The sequence below is a fragment of the Corapipo altera genome, unplaced genomic scaffold, assembly GCF_003945725.1.
Source record: "Corapipo altera isolate COAL_440 unplaced genomic scaffold, ASM394572v1 275, whole genome shotgun sequence".
NCBI classification, from domain to species: domain Eukaryota; kingdom Metazoa; phylum Chordata; class Aves; order Passeriformes; family Pipridae; genus Corapipo; species Corapipo altera.
Window position 1 is genome coordinate 1,045,574 of NW_020885001.1, and position 17,812 is coordinate 1,063,385.

The 17,812-nt window shown below is 52.4% G+C and overlaps 1 protein-coding gene across 11 annotated transcripts in view; it reads right to left on the reverse strand.

Annotated features, from left to right (window-relative positions):
- Positions 1-15,120, reverse strand: part of ANK1 (ankyrin 1) — a 49,074-nt gene extending 33,954 nt beyond the window's left edge. For 10 of the 11 annotated variants that reach the window (XM_027667099.1, XM_027667095.1, XM_027667098.1 and 7 more), the window contains exon 1: positions 14,200-15,119. In XM_027667099.1, coding sequence (XP_027522900.1) covers positions 14,200-14,325 — 126 coding nt within the window. In that variant the 5' untranslated portion in view covers positions 14,326-15,119. Of the gene's footprint in view, positions 1-14,199 lie in introns of all 11 variants that reach the window. The other variant, XM_027667104.1, reaches the window with a different exon arrangement.
- Between the last annotated feature and the right edge of the window lie 2,692 nt (positions 15,121-17,812).

Consider the following 17,812-nt stretch of genomic DNA (forward strand, 5'->3'; position numbering starts at 1 on the left):
GGTCGGTGTCGTGTTGGACCCACAAAGCTGACACAGAGTTAAACTGGGCCTCTGCAGAGGAACATGATTTACATTGGGAAAAACAGGAGCATTGTCTAAAAAAAGAGCTAACTCATGCTGAGAAAAAGTGACCAAGAGTTACACTGAATAACAGCAAATAATTGCCACGGGGCACCCCTGTGGGCTTCAGGGAATTTTTGTGAGCCAGGGTTCCAGCACTCTCTTAAGTGCTGTCCTCTGGATGCTGTAATATCTATCACACCCACAGGAAAAATAATTTCTCCCTCTGCTATCCTGAGATGGCTCCTGAGACAAGGCTCAAGGTCCCTTGTGCCTCAGTGCCATCACATTCCAGGTTCACACCTGAGGTAAAAACAACAAATTCCAGCAGCAGCTGCCAGGGGGGCAGTGAAACTCTGCCAGAAATTCAGGAGCAGAGGAGGTCTCTGAAGGAAACCACTCCTTCAGCCGCAAAGAGTTTTGTTTTCTCAAGATCCGAAGTCCTGCCCCTGACCTTTGGAGAAGCTCCTGAGGTGGTGATGTGGCTGTGGAGGAACGTGAGGCTCCTTCCCTGGGCTCTGTAACCAGAGACATGCTGGCTGCTGCCAGTCTGTCCTCAGCTGCTCTTCCTCTGCCTTCAGGGAGCGAGGAGGGAAGTGTGTGCAGCAGAGAACCTTAAACACCTTGCAGGAGAGGAAATAACAGAGGGCTCTCCTATCTGGAGGCAGCTCTGTGCCTTTGCTCGGGGAAGGAGGGGCAGCCCTTCCTGCACTCAGCACTTGGGAAAGGATGGGATGGGTCCAGGGCTGCAGTTACTGAAGGGAACTGCTGCTCCCTGAGCACTTGGCAGTCCCCTCCTGGTGCAAGGACACGGGCACACAGGGGTTCACCTTACTCCAGCATGTCCCTTTCTGCTTACCCAGGAAAGCACTCGCTGTGCTCCTGTCACCTGCTGGGGCTCCAGGAGCAGCCAGGGCCTGGCCAGTAAACTGTTCCCTCAGGAAACCTCAGGGGAGTTTTACAGCCGAGTCAGCAACAGAAGCTGAATAATTTAAACCTTTAGCAATTCTGCCAGTGCTGCCCAGCCATGGATAACAGCAGGTACTCAGAGGAACAGTGGTGCTGTCAGGCTGCTTCCTCCTGTCGGGAGAGCAGCGGTGATGCAGCCAGAAATGCATAAATAAGGGGACAAGGATGCTCTGCAGAGCTGGGATAGAGCTGCAGCTCAGAGCCCGCAGCTCCCAGAGCACCACACAGCTGAGCCTTCACTTCCCTGGGGTGTTTGTGGCTCCTGGAACAGTGATCTGTGATCCAACAGGAGACTCATGGATGCTGCTGGTGCCTCACCTCTCTGACAGCTCATCCTCAGCCTCCTGAGTGCTGGAATCAGCAGCCAGGAGCACCAGAGGAACTATGTGAGGGGTCCACACCCACACCTGCTCTTCAGCTCTCTGTCCATGGAGGAGCTGTGCAATGTTATGTGGTGGGAGGGGGACAAAGATTTGCTGTACACAAATATTCCAGCCCTTGCTCTCTCCCGAGCTGCCTCTCCATGTCCTTTATTGTCAGGAGGGGGGAAAGGTGAGGAAGCCAATTTAGAAGTACTTCTCCCCAAATCAGTCTAAAAACTGGCACCCAGAAGCAGCTAATAGACATAAGAAATCTCCTCCTGTCACAGCCCTGATCTAAGAAACCATTTCATGGTCATTTATCGGTTCAGAACTATTTAATCTGTGAGATTCCCAAAGGAAATTCAGAAATACAAAGTGAGTAGATGTTCTTCAGGATTTTTTTCTTGAACTGTGCACTGCTGCCTCCAAGGGCATGGTTCTGAAGATGAAGCAGCCTGCTGTCTCACTCCAAGAGACATCTGCCCTGTGCCAGCAGAACCACCATTTAGTTCCTGGAGAGGAATTAGTCTGAGCCCCAAACCAAGACGTTCCAGCAGCCCTTTGCCCCTCCCTGCACACAGTGAGCAGACAGACAAATTCACAGCACGTGCCTCTCTGGCATCTTATGCCATGACTTAGCAGGTGTTCCTTTTGCTCATCGTTTGGACAAGCCAAGCAACGCAACTGAAAATTTCATCACACTGATTTATCTTATTCATATTTATTCACCATGAAAACTCAGAAAGTCAGACCTCTGGAGTGAAGACATGGAAGAGCTGCAGAGTTCCCAAAGGAAGGGAATATTCACGGCCCACTGTTTATGCTATGGCTTAGTTCTGTGCTGTCCTGGCTGCAAAGAAGATATCTGCACAGATAAATGTGTTCAGCAACCTCTGACTCCAGCTCTCCTACCCAGGGAACCAGAAGGTATCTTACCCACAGGATTAACAGCCACTGTTTGTCCCCCTCTTAGAGAACAGGCAGTTCTGAGACCAGAAACCATCACCTAGCTCAGCCTGAATCTGAAAAATCCCAGTTCCAGGAACAAGGAATTTGGCATTATGCCCACAATATGGGCCAAGGGCAAATCACTTCTTAATTACTGCTCACAGTGCAGATTTCAGCTTTCACTCAGGCAGGTACCAAACTAAAAGACGTAACAAGACCCTGCCCAGGCTGCAGTTAATCCACCCCAGCTATTGATCCTGTTGGATCCCCTGGTCCTGCAGTAACTGCAAGGCTCCAGATCCCTGAGAGACACAGAAATTGTTCCCCCTGTTTGGGGATCTCAGGACCAAGAGATTTCCAGCACTTGGCTGCAGTGCCTGCCTGGAGGCAGCACAGACCGACCTCCTGAGAGAGCAGATGAAGGCACAGTCCCCACCTGGGAGGCTGCACTCTGCTCCTCTTCAAAAGAAACCTGCTCTGCTGCTGAACATCGAGCCAGAGAGCAAGAACTCAGCTCTCATCCCACACTTTCAGTGGACCTTCATTCTCAGCCACCCTGAGGTCTGCACTGTCCCTAAATACCACAGTGTCCACCAAGATCTTCTTGCTCTGTTCAGGCAGTCTGACAAAATATTTCCTCCTTCAGTCTGCAGTGGCCAAGAGCACTGAGAGCACAAGTCTGAGGGTTGTTTATTGCTGTGACAGCACGAGGGCACTCAGAATTACCTGATTTCCTTCAGCACATCTCCCAGCTGTCCCAATGCCCATCTCCAGAGCCCCCAAAGGACATCTGCTGTGTGCACATCCAAACAAGTCCCACATGTGCCTGTCCCCTCAGCAGACACTGGCCAGAGATGTTGGGGTCACCCAAAAGAGAAATGTTCACAGAACAGCAGTGAATTCCCAGGGGCCATTTCACAGACCACAAGGGGGAGGATGGGGCATTTTGCCCAGGACACACAGCCTGACAGAGTCCCAGGGACGGCCCACAGCAGCCCTTGACATGCTGCCCAGCCAGACCAGGAGCACATTTGCACAGTGTAAAAAGCTCAGCTTTATGCCCACTCCTGGAAATCCACTGTGTCCAGCACATGTGGAGCTGCAGGAGGATGGAAGAAGCACCTGAGGCCAAGATCCTGAGGGCAGGCTCACCAAAGCAGTGTTGGATTCCTACAGAGCCAGTGCTTGAAGCAGGACTCGCTGCTTGGCTCCCTGGAGAGCCAGGGAAGAGAAACGAGCATTTCCAAGGGTGTAATTCAGCTGACCTACTTCCACGTGTGGCGCAGCACGGGAAGGGCTCCCTCCTGCTCCTCTCCCAGGCTGGAGGCAGCTGAAGTGAGCAGCTGGGGTGCAGAGTTCTGCCCCACAGAGTGTGTCCAGACCACCCCTCACACAGCACGATGCCCTCGGTGGCACCGAGGTGCAAAGAGCAGCCCCACTCTGCCCAGCACCCCGAGCAGCACAATCCTACCCCAGAAACATCCAAATCCTCTCAGCTGCTGTTGCCATGGTAACGCCAGAGCCAGGATCCACCAGCCTTTGATGTTGGGATCTGCTCGAAGCGTGCAAAATGTTTAAAGCGTGCAAAACGCCGTCGGAGGCTGGGGAGCTGAGTGGAGGAGCACCTGACTGCCCTGGAGAGGGGAGGCTCTCCGAGGAGCAAGGATTGGTGCTGGCCAGCACTGCTTCATCTCCTCCCCAGCCCAGCACTGCCAGCACACTGCTGCCTCTGTGCCCCAGCTCACCCACTTAATGGAGTTTAATATTTAACATCAGACAAGCTGCTGCTTCACGGGGTAATTTGGGTTATTAATAAAAAATCCCCCTTCCCCCCAACGATTCAGAAATAAGATGGTGTTACTCCATGTTATCCATGCTGGGAGCTGAGCAGTCAGAAGAGCAGCCAGAAGAGCCAGCAGAGCCCAGGAAGATGCAGCACAACACTGTCCCCATCGTCCACTGCATCACAGAGGAGGGGAAGTCATTCCACATGAACACAGGTTGTGCCAACCACAGGAGGAGCTGCTGCCTGATCACCTCTCCAGCAGCACACAGAGATGCCCTGCATGGCAAGGACACCTCCGACCTCAGCACTGAATAATTGCTTACCTTAAAAAAATGAACACTCCTGTAACACTCAGCACTGGGATTCTCTGAGGCTTTGCTAAAACACGGCGCTGTCAGTGCCAGGAAATGCTGGGCACTGACCCTGCACCCACCTGACCCTGCACCCACCTGACCCTGCATCCACCTGACCCTGCATCCACCTGACCCTGCACCCACCTGCCTCCCCCAACCAGGGCAGGGGGTTTCAGTACAAGACGAGATGCTCTGAAGTGTGGGGGCAGAGAGAAAGATCTGAGGGGGTTTTATGCCAGACTTCTGACAGAATTTCCTTTACAGTATCAAACAGAGAATCCTGAAGCAGTTTCCTACTACAGACTGTGCTGAAAGGCCCCATAGGCAAGTGCTGCTGATCCCTGTGAAATGTTGTCAGGACACAGGGAATGCTGCTGCCTCACATTTTGGATGGAAAGGGTGTTTTCTCTGTGCCTCACTGAGCTGCTGCTGGGCTTGGAGGACTTCCCTGGCAAGTCCAAGAAGCACATCCCCCCACTGGCAGGGACGAGTGCACAAGTTCTGAGAAGGAGTTTTGCTGATACAGAACTGATGGGCAGCAGATATTTTATACTTGTGCCCTGTGACACTGCAGCTCCTCTTACTGCAGCCTCAGCTCCACAGCCATTTGGCAGCAGGCTGACAGGGAGCATTTCTCCCCAGCCCTCCCAGGGAGGGGCTCAGGGTGGTGCCCATCGTGCTGCTCCCCAACGGGGGCACGCTGTGGGCGTGAGGCAGTGGCACTGCCAAGCTGCGTGTGAAGGGAGCTGCCACACCATGCTCCACTGAGCAATTCCTGCTTGGACCAAACCTACTGTCACTGTGAGCCGAGATGGTTCTGCCAGGAAAAGAGCTGAAGAATGAAAAAAGCCTAGAAAATTACAGCCTGCGGGCCAAATACTGATCCCAGGCAGGCACCTCCTAGAGCTGAACCCCCCCCCCCGTGCCAAGGACAGAGTGCCACAGATGCCACTCCTGTTTCAGTATTAAAGAGGGGAAGAACTGTAACACTCCCCACTCCAGTAAAAGCAAGTCTAACACCAAAAGCCAGTTGGGTAAGATTTACTTTTCTCAGAACTCTCTGGCACAACACCCACCCCCTGCACTCCACTCCCTGTTCCCACTGCCAGCCAGAGGACTTTCATCCACCACGAGGAAAACGGAGAGGGGAAAACAAAAAAACACTCCAAAATAAGAGACACTCCACACAGATATTCAAAAGCCAAGAACACTGAATCACTGAGTTTTAGTATCTCATTTAAGGACACACTACTCCAATAACCAAACCCATGGAAATCATTTACAGTGTGAGAACCTAGAAGGTTATATTCTGCAAAGGGTTTCAGAATGCTGTTCTCTGCATTTCCCATTGGGAAGGTCCAACACAGGTCCACGAATGCACCCTACAAGCCCTGAAAAATCCCATCACCACAGCGCAGTGAAGGACCACAGCCTTCATTTCTGCTTGCTGTCTTGCTGCAGTACCTTTTGGATTAGACAGGAGTCTTCCCAGTGGCCTGGACACACACACACTCTCTCCTTCCTTCCTCATCTCTGGATAAATATAGAAACCTCGTCTGTTTTCTAAATGCTCTCCTGCTGCTGCGTTCTCTCCTTCCGCCTCCCAAGGCACTTGGGTGAATACCTGCTGCTTTGTCTCTGCTGGAGATTTTTCACTGAGGCTGCAGCATTTTGGAGGCATAGATTTAACATAGTCCCCTACACTTGCAACCCCTCCACACAAAATGTATGGCTCTGGCTTAACGTTTCACCCAGTCAGCAAAATTTCATTTGCAAATAGGAAGGGAGCTTGAATTTTTGCTGCTGTTTGCAGAGTTGAGGTTCAAAACATGACATAATCAGCTGTGAAAGAAAATGTGAATTTTCAGATGGCTCTGCTGTGCTGGTAAGTGCCCTTAGAGAGAGAAGGTGTCAGGAACTTCCCTGCACCCAGGAAGCTTCCCTCTGCTCACTGAAGGTTTTAGCAAGCTGGTCTGTTCAGCCCAGAGCTAACACTTTCAGAATCTACCCCCGTGGCATTTTGAGAGCTGGAGGTGAGGACTGTGAGGGAGATGTAAGTAGGGCAGGGAACCCAGAAATCTCCACCATCCTTGGCCCATCCTCCCATCACAGCCCTGGTTATGCCACACCTTTCCAGACCACCACAGAGAGGGTGTATTTCTGAAGAACCTTGACACACTTAGACAATTAAAACAAATTAGCATAATTCAGACTAAACTTCTAATTTTAGCACTCTGTAAAGCTGCTTTCCTTTGAGCTTAGATCCAGCTTGCTGCACCTCAGCTTCACCACACTGCCTGTATGTCTTCCCACAGTGTAACCTGAGCCCCTCAGGCTGCCAAGGGCAGGACTTCCACAGAGTCCTTTGTGCTCACCCTCCTGAGAGCACTTGTTCCAGGCAGGGCTGGTCCCTGAGCTCAGCCAGGGCCCTGCTGCGAGGATAGAGCCCAGCCTGGAAGAACTGAGACACATTTCTGAGTGCTACGAGCTTTCACCTCATTCCAGCACCTCCTTAACCACTGGGCTCCCCAGCCACATACAGATGCTGTTATGACCTGAATAATTTAAGAGCCTGTAGAGCAGCAGTGCAGAACAGCACCAACATCCCCCCAGTGCTTCCTCCTGCCAGTGAGTCCCTGCAGCAGCAGATTCTGCTCCTGCCCAACCTCCCTCACATCCAGATGCCTCTTCACCCCACCCCACCACGGTGCTGCATCTCCCTCCTGCCTGGGAACGTCAGGAAAACACACAGGCACTGCTCTGAAATGCCCTTCTAGCCAAGCTGTTCTTCAGCTACAACTGCCTTTAGTATTTGTGGACAACTATTTAGTGGGGAAAGGATGGACTTGTCAAGTCAAACACAGGTCAATATGTATTAGCTCATGTTATCTCAGAGACCAGGCTCTCTTGGCACCACATTCTGCAAAGGGCAAGGCAGACAGTGAAAGAAGAAATAGGTAAACACCAGAGAGGACCTGCTACCATATAAATATTCTGATTTTCCTAATTGGGTCACTCAAGAGGGCTCTTGGTCCACATCCCCTGCGATGCCCTGTGCTCAGCCAGGAACTCCTGTAACATCCCCACTGTGCAGGAACACTGAGATCAGCGTTGCCTCTTTCGTCCTGCACACAGACATGCTGTGCACTGTCCTCTGCCATCCCTCCCCCAGACACGATGCCAGCACTGGAAGGAAAACACACGTGCTGGGGGCAGAGCTGCTCCCGTTCAAACCAGCGTGTGCTGCGGGGCTCGACAGGAAAACACTCGAGGGCTGTGGGGAGCAGTGGTAAGTGAGACTGCCCAGAGTTTAGCCACAAGTCAGTTTGAAACAGCCTCTTCCTGCTGACTCCTTTCCAGAGAGACACAGGGAGAGAAGGAGATGGAGAAGCTGTAGTGGCTGAAGAGGACAATGTCCCTCCCAGGCCACGGAAGCCGAGAGGTGCCGCAGGGATCCTGCTTGGAATCCTGACAGCATTTCCCTTCCTGCAGGACTCCAGTGGCAGGTCAGACAAGCAGCATCAGAGGAAAACACAGTCCCACACAGTCCCTCTGCTTCCCAACCAGCCTAAAGCAAGAACTAAATATTTATTAAGCTTCTATGAATCAGAGGTCTGAGTCTCCTGACAGTGCAGCCAGCTGACGTAATCCTCCCCACACCCCAGTGGGACTCACTTCCCCAACAACCTTGACAGAGCTTGGAGGGTCACAGTTACCTTGCTGGCACACAGAGCAGTTCCAGGCTGGAATGCTGGGCAGAGGTGGAGGAGCAAATCCTCCCCAATTGCTCCGTCCCTCTGTGCTCCAATCTCCTAAGGCAGCTCATGCTCTGCCCCACTCTGCCAGCAGTTCTGTGTACAAAGCACCTTACCAGCTTTACACACTGGACATTTACAGCAGGAAAGATTCAACACTACTGTTGCTTTGAACCTGGCACACAAACAACCCAGAGGAAGATGTGAGATGACCCTTTGATTTGCAAAATAATTTTGACAGTCTAGGTCACAGCTGACAATTGGGTTCATTACCAGTTATAGTTCAATTCTTTGTCTATACTGTCCCTCTGGTTATATTCAGCTAAAAGCTGGGGCTCCATCCAGTCCCAAAGGCCTTGGCTGTCCTGATATCCCTCCCATGCCCCTTCTCCCTGCCACTGCGCAGCAGCATCATGTTCCAGGAAGAAGATACCCATTCCTTTGCAGAAAAAGTGCCTCTGACAGAGAGCTCTGGAGTACAAACACCTAATCCTGGCTGCAAGGAGCTGCTGCAACAGCTGGAGCACAGCTGGAGCATCGGGTGTCCTCCTGGCCTCACCTAGTGCTGGTCTCACGTGGCCCTTCACTGCTGTGCCACACCACAAGCTGGTTGACTTCTCACTCACTGCTCTGGCAAGGGCACTTAGTTGCTGGTTGGTGTTAAACCACACCAGAGATGCAGGTAGGGTTTTGGCTGATAGAACCAACAAAACCTGCAGTAGGAGAGAACAGAAGCTGCAGCAGGAGCTGCTGCTCTAGGAGCAGGCAGAGAAAGGAGACAAAGCAGCTCTTGTGCCCTGAGACTCTGCAGGTCCTTTCTCCAGCTTGCAGGTGAGACACCAGCCCAGCTCCCAGCAGCCAGTGAAGACCCTGGTGGCTGACAGCCATGTCACATCTCTGGCAGGATCCACTGCAAGAGCCCAGGTAGCCCAGCCCAGTGACTGTACAGCCAAACACCCATGGGAGGAGGACACAGTGGAGCTCACAAGTGCATTTATCATGGGCCGTCCTGAACCCCCTGCAGCTGGGTCTGCTGAAACCCTTTGCCCTCCTCTGTGCATCCCTCTTTTCCCTGCAGCCCTCTGAAGGCAGTGCCAGCTGAGGCTGCTGCACAGTGACAGCCATTTGGGAGGATGAGGCGAGCAGGGAGAGCAGCCCCTGCTGCTCCTTGGCCGCGCTCCAGCAGCGATTTCTCACCCCAGTTTCTCATGTGTTCATTGCATAATTCTGACAGAGGTGTCTGGATTTTACATCTCAGGGATCCTAAGCCCAGACCCAAGTTCCACCCTGATACACCCTATCAGTGAACAGTCGGTGAGTGACCTCTTTCTCTTGTCACACAACAACCACAAGCGTGGTCACCCTACGCGACTGCTCGACTGTCCTACTAAGGAATCATCTGCAATTGCTTCCCTGTCTGATTGGGTTTGTGGCTGTTGGTCCAAACTGTTCTGACTTGTTCTAGTTCCCACATTTCCCTGGCTTCCTAAGGGTGCCAAAATTCACCCATGTAAAAGCATTCTCATCAGCATCCTCCATGTCACTGTAATCTCTCGGTGCTGCCCTTCCAGGACCCAGCCCCTCTCCCAGCTCACCTCCCACCCCTCAGCTTGGAGTTTCTTCTGGCAGTTGTTGCCAGCCAAAGGCCCACATTTATTCCTTATCCATGACTGACTGGACAAAGGGGTCACTTGCTCCTCTGTCCTCCCTTTGCTCTTTCCCACCATTTCACCCCAGCCCACGGAAGAGCTCTGTCTCTGCCACAGCTCCTGCCAAGCAGAAACACCTCTCCTGCTTTCCCACATAATTCAAACCCTCTCTCATTAATTTCTTGTCTCTGCTCCGAAGAACCCTCCCAGCCTCTCCTGCCAGGCTGTATTTCTGTGTCTAACAGCGAGCACCACACATTTCCTGCTGCAGAAGCAGTGCTGCACTGAGGATGGGTGCCAGCCTGTGCTGTGGAGAGCCAGGGACCCTCAGGCTGCTCTCTGTGCTGTTTCCAGGAAAACATCAACTAGAAAAAGCCAAGGAATTTTATGCAGAGGTTTCTTATTAGGAATCACTTTCTTTTACTACTTAACACTGCATTGTGTGAGATGCTCTACAAACCCATAACAAGTGACTGAATTACCCTTGAACAGCTGCAAGAGAAAGAAACTAGAGAGGAGTGGCTAGAGAAAAGCAGTTTGTTCCTCCCCCCCATCAAAAAAAAGAAATTAAAAAAAAAAGTGGTAAACTCAGGCAGTTCCTCTGTTCTTTACATGTCCAAGAAAAATTTACTCTGAATGTACCAAGCAGATACATCACATCTTTCATACTGATAATTTACCATTTGAACACTGATAGCAATCATCACAGGAATTTCCTTTTGAGCTTTTGGTCAGATTTTTATTTAATACCATGGCTCCAGTTGTGCTGCAGACAGACTGCCTGTGCTCTCACATGTGCACATGGGGAGTTCTTTGGGGATCATTGGCACTGCTGCTGTTGAAGTCCTCTTGCTGTTTGCTGTGTGGCACCCTTGTCATAGACATTTCAGGGGTTCCAGCCTCCTGCTCCATGAATCCTGCATGGCCAGTGAGAAGCACAGCTGGAATCTGCCTCTTTGTAGAGAGGCAGGTGAAGGTGTCTGCTGAATACATGGCTGAATACACACGGCTGAATTTAGTACCAGAATAAGGATACTTCAATAGGAAGAAAGATTTTCATAAAAGTATTAATTTGATTTATTACTCTCAAAGCCTGTCAGGCTGCAATGCCACCAGCCACCAGTCATGGTGGCACAGCTGCAAGGTGCTTGTAGGTTTATGTTTGAGATAAAAGGGCCCAAGTGCTCTGGGCCCCAATTTGGGAGTTGGGCACTTTGGCCCTTTCTAACCACCCATTTGGTGAGCTCTGCCAGTGCTTCCAGAGTTCCTGGAAAGAGATTCGGTCCATTTTCTGTCTTTAACACACAACCACAACAACAAGTCCTGTGCAACTCAAGAAGGACTCAGTAACTGTTCACACAACAAGTTACAGGAACAGAGTCACAACCTCCCATTCCCCAGTGGGTTGTGCTGCTGCCCATGACCCTGGCAAAGGCAGGGATGTGTCTTTGAAGTGCTCTGTGTGACTGCCCCGTGAGGGCTTCCTGCTGAGGGAGCCTGACCACAACTGCAGGGGAAGGAAGAAAGTGTTCCTGACCATCATTGCCTCTCAAAACCGCAGAGAAGGGATAAAGAGCTGCATCCAGAGCACAGATATTGGTCTGCCCATCACCACTTCCCTGTCAGTGCAGCTGTGGCCACATCAGAGACTCCACGAGCAGCCCAGCAGCAGGGACAGAGTGGCTCTGGCCCCCTGTGAGCTGCCCATCCAAGCAAAATGCACAGAGATTTGAAGCTGGGATCCTGCAGCAGGAACAGGAAGGAGCCAACCCAGAGGGTGCTTGGCACATTCTCTAAGGGCAGTGAACTCCTGCTAGTCCACACTCTCCTTTGCCAGTCTGCAGGGCACCCCGAGAACTCACCAGCACATTTTGCCACAGCCCTGGTAAGTCCTCACAGTTCAGGACTTGCACCAAGTGTGGGAACAGGCACGACTATTGAACACTTGCTCTCTGGGGTCAAGTATGCCTGGGCTGGACAGAGAGCACAGGGGAGTGACAAGATCCTGTTCCTTAAACCCTTCGTGCAGCCCCTGTCAAACAGAACATCAGCTCTCATCACCTGAATTCCAAAGGCTGGGTGCAGGGGATACTGGAGGAGTGACAGGGTCACACACCTGGACTGTCCCTGTGCCAAGAGACAAACAAGAGGCACAGAACACGAAAATGGACAGTACAAGGTCAATCTCATTACGTGCACTTAACACAAAACCCAAGAAATTGCCATGGAAACTGAAGAGCAACAAATATGATCATGGTCCAAGGAGAAGGGTTTTGGGGAACACAGCATTTAATAACAGAACTCACTGCCTCCAGGTGTCACAGAACACAAGGTTCTTGAAGGATTCAACTGTGCAGTTCATGGGACACACACAACCACACAAAAATGCCAGGAAATGCTAAAGGATACAGAGCCCAGCACATAACAGCTCACAGCAGGAGCTCACATGGCATGAGACGAGAAGAAACTTGTTCTGGGGCCGTCATCTCCTTCCCTCTGGCCATCTCCACTGCCTTGAGTCATGCTGGGACTTCCCTGGATCACGGGTCACACCTCTGCTAACAACTTCCTTTGCAGCAATACTTGGTGGGCTCAGCCAGAACTGAAGATCTGATCCCCTGCCCTGTGCAAACCCTGAGCAGAGGAGCAGCCTGTGCCCCAGAGAGCCCCTGTGTGTGCACAGAGCAGGGCACAGCCAGCAGGCACTGCCAGAGGGGCAGGAGGAGCCAGGGACACCCTGGTGCCCTCAGTCCATCCAGTGGCCAGTGCAGGGGCCTTTGGCACGGGCACGACACGAGTCCTGCTGGGCTCACAGGGCACCAGCAGCCTGCCCTGACACACACCAGCCCTCCACAGCTGCTGCAGCAGCACAGGATGGGGCTCCAACACGTCCTGGCAGCCCCCTGCTTGCCCCAGGGAGACCTGGGCAGTGAAAACACCACCACTGGAGACACTGAGGCTCTGGGGGCAGGGGAGAACAGAAGAGAGCTGACCCAACAGCAAAATGTCCTGATTTGGTGGTTCTTCACAGGAGAACCCCTTTCCAGTCCTCTGGCAATGTGAGAGGGAAGCTGCTCCATCAGCTCCCAGTACAAGGGGCCCTGCAGGGACCCCCGGGAGGGAGCAGCTCCTGTCACTGGAGGAGGCACCTGATCCCCACACCCAACTTCCAGCTGCTGCCTGCAGACCCCACATTTGTCCTGATGTGCCCACTGAGCTCCCCCTGAGGAGCTGCTCTGTTGACACAGACCCCTCCCAGGCTGCCCTGGCCCAGCTTTAGGAAAAGCAGGGCTCTCCTCAGGACTCTCCAACAGCAGAGCTCTGCTCTGGGGCTCCTGCTCAGAGGGGCACCTGGAAGTCTCCAAGTCTTTTGCTAAAGGCAGAGAAGGAGCCCACCCAAGAATTCCTGTATCAGAACCTGCTGCCAGATATATCCTTGACTACCCTTGGTCTCACCTCTCTCCTCGCTGCCTCTCTGCATTGGTGCAGAGCACAAACACCCTCAGACCCTGCTGGGAGAGGAGCATCCAGTTCAAGAGGTCTTCAAGGGGGACCAAAGCTATTTTACCAACACACCTGCTCCTGCAGGAAGCTGGTGGCAAGAAAAAGCTGGCAGTGACTTTCCAGAGAGGAACTACAGCTCAGAAGAGCCAGCAGACCCCAGGCTCCAGCATGTGGGTGTCAGCAGAGGGGACAGACACCTCCGATCCCTGATCCCCCCCATCTGCTGCCAGCAAGGGATGTGCCTTTGCTGGGAAGGACGACCCGTGTCCCATGCACAAATCCAGCCTGCCCTCAGCAGCAGCAGAGCTCACAGTCCCTGCACAAACATGCCTGCTCTGTCTGCTCCTGCTGTCCCCTGATCTCAGTGTTCTGGTGGAGATCAAGCAGCAGATGGAGTAGACACCAAAACTGCTCCTTCACTAGAGAAAAGGAGTGGGGGCCTCTTGGCCCTTTGCTCTGAACACAAAGAGCAACTCTGGGAAGCTGCAGGAAGCCAGGAATCAGCAATTTTATTTTAGAGATCCAGTCTGTCACTGGTCTGAACGAACTTCTTGAGCTGCCTTGATAAACCCCTCACTTCCCTTCCCCAGACTTTTTTGCAGCCCTCCTCCCTAAGATGTCGGGGTAAACAGCAGATCCTGCTCCTGAAAGTTGTCCTCTCTTTGGCAGACTGTTTCCTGTGCTGGCTGCACACAGGTTCACACAGGGACCAGGCTGCCCCTCCGTCATTGCCCCCTCTGCCCCCACCACAAACACCACTCAGTGCCAGACCACAGGACCTGGACCTGGGTTTGCTCTCCCAGCACCACTGACCTTTTTCTTCCGGTCCCGGGAGCGGTTCCTGCGCTTGCGGTTGGATTCCTCCTTCTCCTTCTGCTCCTGCAGAGCCTGAGCCTCGATATCTTTGATTTTCTTCAGCTGCTTAGCTGCTTGAGCCATGGCTGGTCAGACTGCAGTCCCCTCCAGAGCTCACACCTGCACTTTCCACGCAGCAAAATCCCCCTGGCCAGGGAAGTCCCTTCCCCTCGCGCAAACGCCGCCGACCCAGATGAGTGTGAAACCAGTAATGAGAGGAAAATCAAAAGCAGTCAGCAAGCCCCAAAGGGCAGCCAATGTCTCCAGCTAGTTGCTAGATGGAGTCTGGGACACCTTTATAAAGCATTAATAATCCCAAATCCAGCTGTTTGCGAGATCCCACGCACCATTGCAGCAGCCCCTGACTGCGCTGGCACATCCTGCAGGAGCGTTCTTGTGGGACAGGACACTGGGCTGCTGCTGTGCTCACCGTTTCTCCTGCAGTATGAGAAGAGATGCAGGCAGGCAGCCACAGGAAGGAAAATAACTCCCAGCAATTAGTGCACGATGACAATAGAGAAGCAGTGAAAAAGGAGGCCGATGCATCTCATCCGACTCCCGAGTTCTCTGTAGCAATGCCTGAAGAACAGGAACCTGCACGTAGTCAGTCAGGGGCTTCACCACTGCAGTGCTGCTGAGGCAGGCACATATTCCAGGCTCTCCAGCTTCCCTCCTCCCAGCCAGGCTCTGTGCAGCGGCCGCATCACTCACTCACTCCCCGGTTCCGTCTCCTTTCCAGGGGAGCAGGAGGGAATGGCTGCAGCATCTCTGCTCAGCAAACAGCCTGTTCTGCAAAGGATGTGCCAAGTACTGGAGCAAAGTGCAGCTCAGCAGCATCCTTTCCTCCTCTCATCTCCGTGAGCAGCGAGGGGAGGGATCTCAGCTGTGAACAGGAGACACAAACCAAGGGCTCAGTCTGCTCGTTTACACAGCAGCAGCAAATTAACCCGATCCAGCAGCTCCTGCCCACCCTGGCATCCCCAGAGCTCAGGTCCTCTCTGAGGACACCCAGGCAAGATGCCCAGGGAGGTCAGGACCCCTTCACCACACACAGCCCTGCACTTCACCTGCAGCTGCCTTCCAAAAGCACCAACGATTCCGTGTGGGAACGCAGGGGCCAGGCCTGGAGGAGTCACTTTGGTTCCTGCACATGGTACCAGTGTGGGGGGGGCAGGATAATATAAAAGGGGGGTGGGCTCTTTGTGGTGACCACACCATCACCTGAGCAAAGCAGGTGCAGGCACTTGAGAGCAGCCCTGCCTTTACCAGCTCAGTTCTTGTCCCTCAGAAAATCCACTGCCTGGGTGCAAACCCACGGGCAAAGCCCCGGGCAAACTGTCTGCACAGGGGGAGGCTCTGCACACGCTGCCCTTTCCTGTGACCATTTCCCCCATTCCAGGCCCTGATGGTCCCTTTTGTGTTAAAAGATGGCCAAACAGGGATTAATGTCAACTTCTCAGCAACTACTTGACACTCAGGTTCTCTAGGCTGGCAAGAAGCTGAGATGTAGACTTGATTGTACAGACACTATAGGTCACTTTTCTGCCTGAGTAAGTTTTCTTGCATTTCTCTTCCCTTTGTTTCTTTTCCCTTTGAAGTTCCTCCAATTCTGTTACTTCCCCACAGACCAAAGCAGATGCCAAAATCAGGAAAAAAGACTGGGCTGCAGTTTTTAAAGGATATGACAACTGAGGATATAGAGAAGATCCTAACAGAACATGAAGAAGACTAGGAAATCATAGAATCTTACAGCGTGTTTCCAAGCACAGCTTTAGTTTTGTGTATTGTACCCACGTGGATAAATAACACACTCAAGCCTAGAGCCCACCTCTTAACTCCTTCGGAGCCAGAGCTCAGGGCAGGAGCCACAGAGACCCCGGCAGGGCTGGGTGAGGAGCTGAGGGGGTCAGGCTGTGCAGGGACCCTGCCTGGCTCTGGGGAGACTTGGCTGCCACAAAGAGAATTTCCTAAGTTTGCTCTGGGAAACAGGAGCAGGGCAGCCACTGCCACCAGCTCGGGGCACCTCCACCAGGTTGTCGAGCCCAGGAGTCCCTTGGGAAGCTTTTCCTTTTGCCACTGCTGCTTTTAACCTGCTAACCTATTTGCTGGCTCGTGCAGCAGGCACTGCATTCCTTCTTTCTCCACACTGAGAGAAACGTGTGAGGGGGGACATGTGGGACCTCAGTTGTCTGGTTCTCTTCCCCAGGCAGCTTTAGGCAGTGTCACCAGAAGCTCCAAACAAAGGGCTGGGGAAAAAAGTAGCAGCATTAGGGAATAGGGACATTTAATGAACTCAGAGGGTAGAGACGTAAAAGCCAACTCAGAAAGAAGTTATTAATCACAGAACAGGCCTGGGACATACTATTACAAGGTAACATCACAGCTCAGAACTCAGAAGAGCTCAGGAGAACTCAGAGGTATAAATGCAAGTGCTCTGAGTGACCGTGAGGGAGACACTTTCCAGAGGAGGTGCAGATCTCATCACCACGTGTGTAATCAGCTGCCAAGCCAAAACAGGCCTCACCCCGTGGGAAGGCTGCTCTGCAAGTGCAGACTCCAGTAACTAGTTGAGTAGCCATTCTTGGAGCCTGGATATACTCAGGCAGAGAACTTTTCAAAGTGCTGTTCCTGGCCATGTCATTGATACAAACCCCCTCTCCCTGCTGCCCTGTGTGTTTCTGCTTGAATTGCAAAATACCACCAGTGCCTGCCTGCCCACAGAGCAGAACAGAGGAGTAGGGAGCAAGACTCCAGAGAGCCCCAGGTTCAGACTCCATCTGTAAATCAGAGGGATTATTGATCTAATGCCCTTTAGGTACAGCCTGAAAGGCACCAAAAGCATCATCTGCCATTGCCAGAAAAGGAGGGAGCACTTGAGCAGATGAATCACTTTTACCAGTGCAGCTGAGACATTTGTGCTTTTCTAGGGCTGGAAATGTTTCCCTGTTTAAACTCATTTTCCTTATCACCTTACCCAGAGCAATATTGTATTCTTCAGCCCCTGTTATGTGCAGCTGTACATGTGCTGTCAGAGCTTCCAAACACTGCTACCCCATAACATCACAATTCCCTTTTTACCTTCCTACTGCACCAACATTTACTGCTTGGACTCACTGGGCCCTGTGCAGAATTTGTGATGAAGGTTCTTGAGGACAAGGATCAGGTTTCCAAGCAGATCAAAGTGCCTGTCTCACAGCTGGACAGACAGAGAGATGATCAAGGGTGTCTGCCATGGCCTCTAAAGACACTGTTTCGTTCAGTGCTTTCCTTTGTCCCCAGCCATCACCTGCTGCTCCTTGCTGTACATCCCCAGCCAGCTCTGATCACCTTCTGGGGACCAACCCCTGCGATTCTCTTTGCTCTCAGGAGCATGTTCACCAACACAAAGCAAAGGAGGACAAGGACACTCCGAAAGCAGCTGCAGCCTCGCCTACTTCAGACTGCAGGAGATTTTTATCAGGAGGGAACACACAGCAACTTGAACCTGCCCCCTGGAGAACAGCTCCAGCTCCTCCCAGCAGGGCTGACTGAAGCCCTGGCTCAGGAAATCTGCTGTCCAGTAACAGTTCAG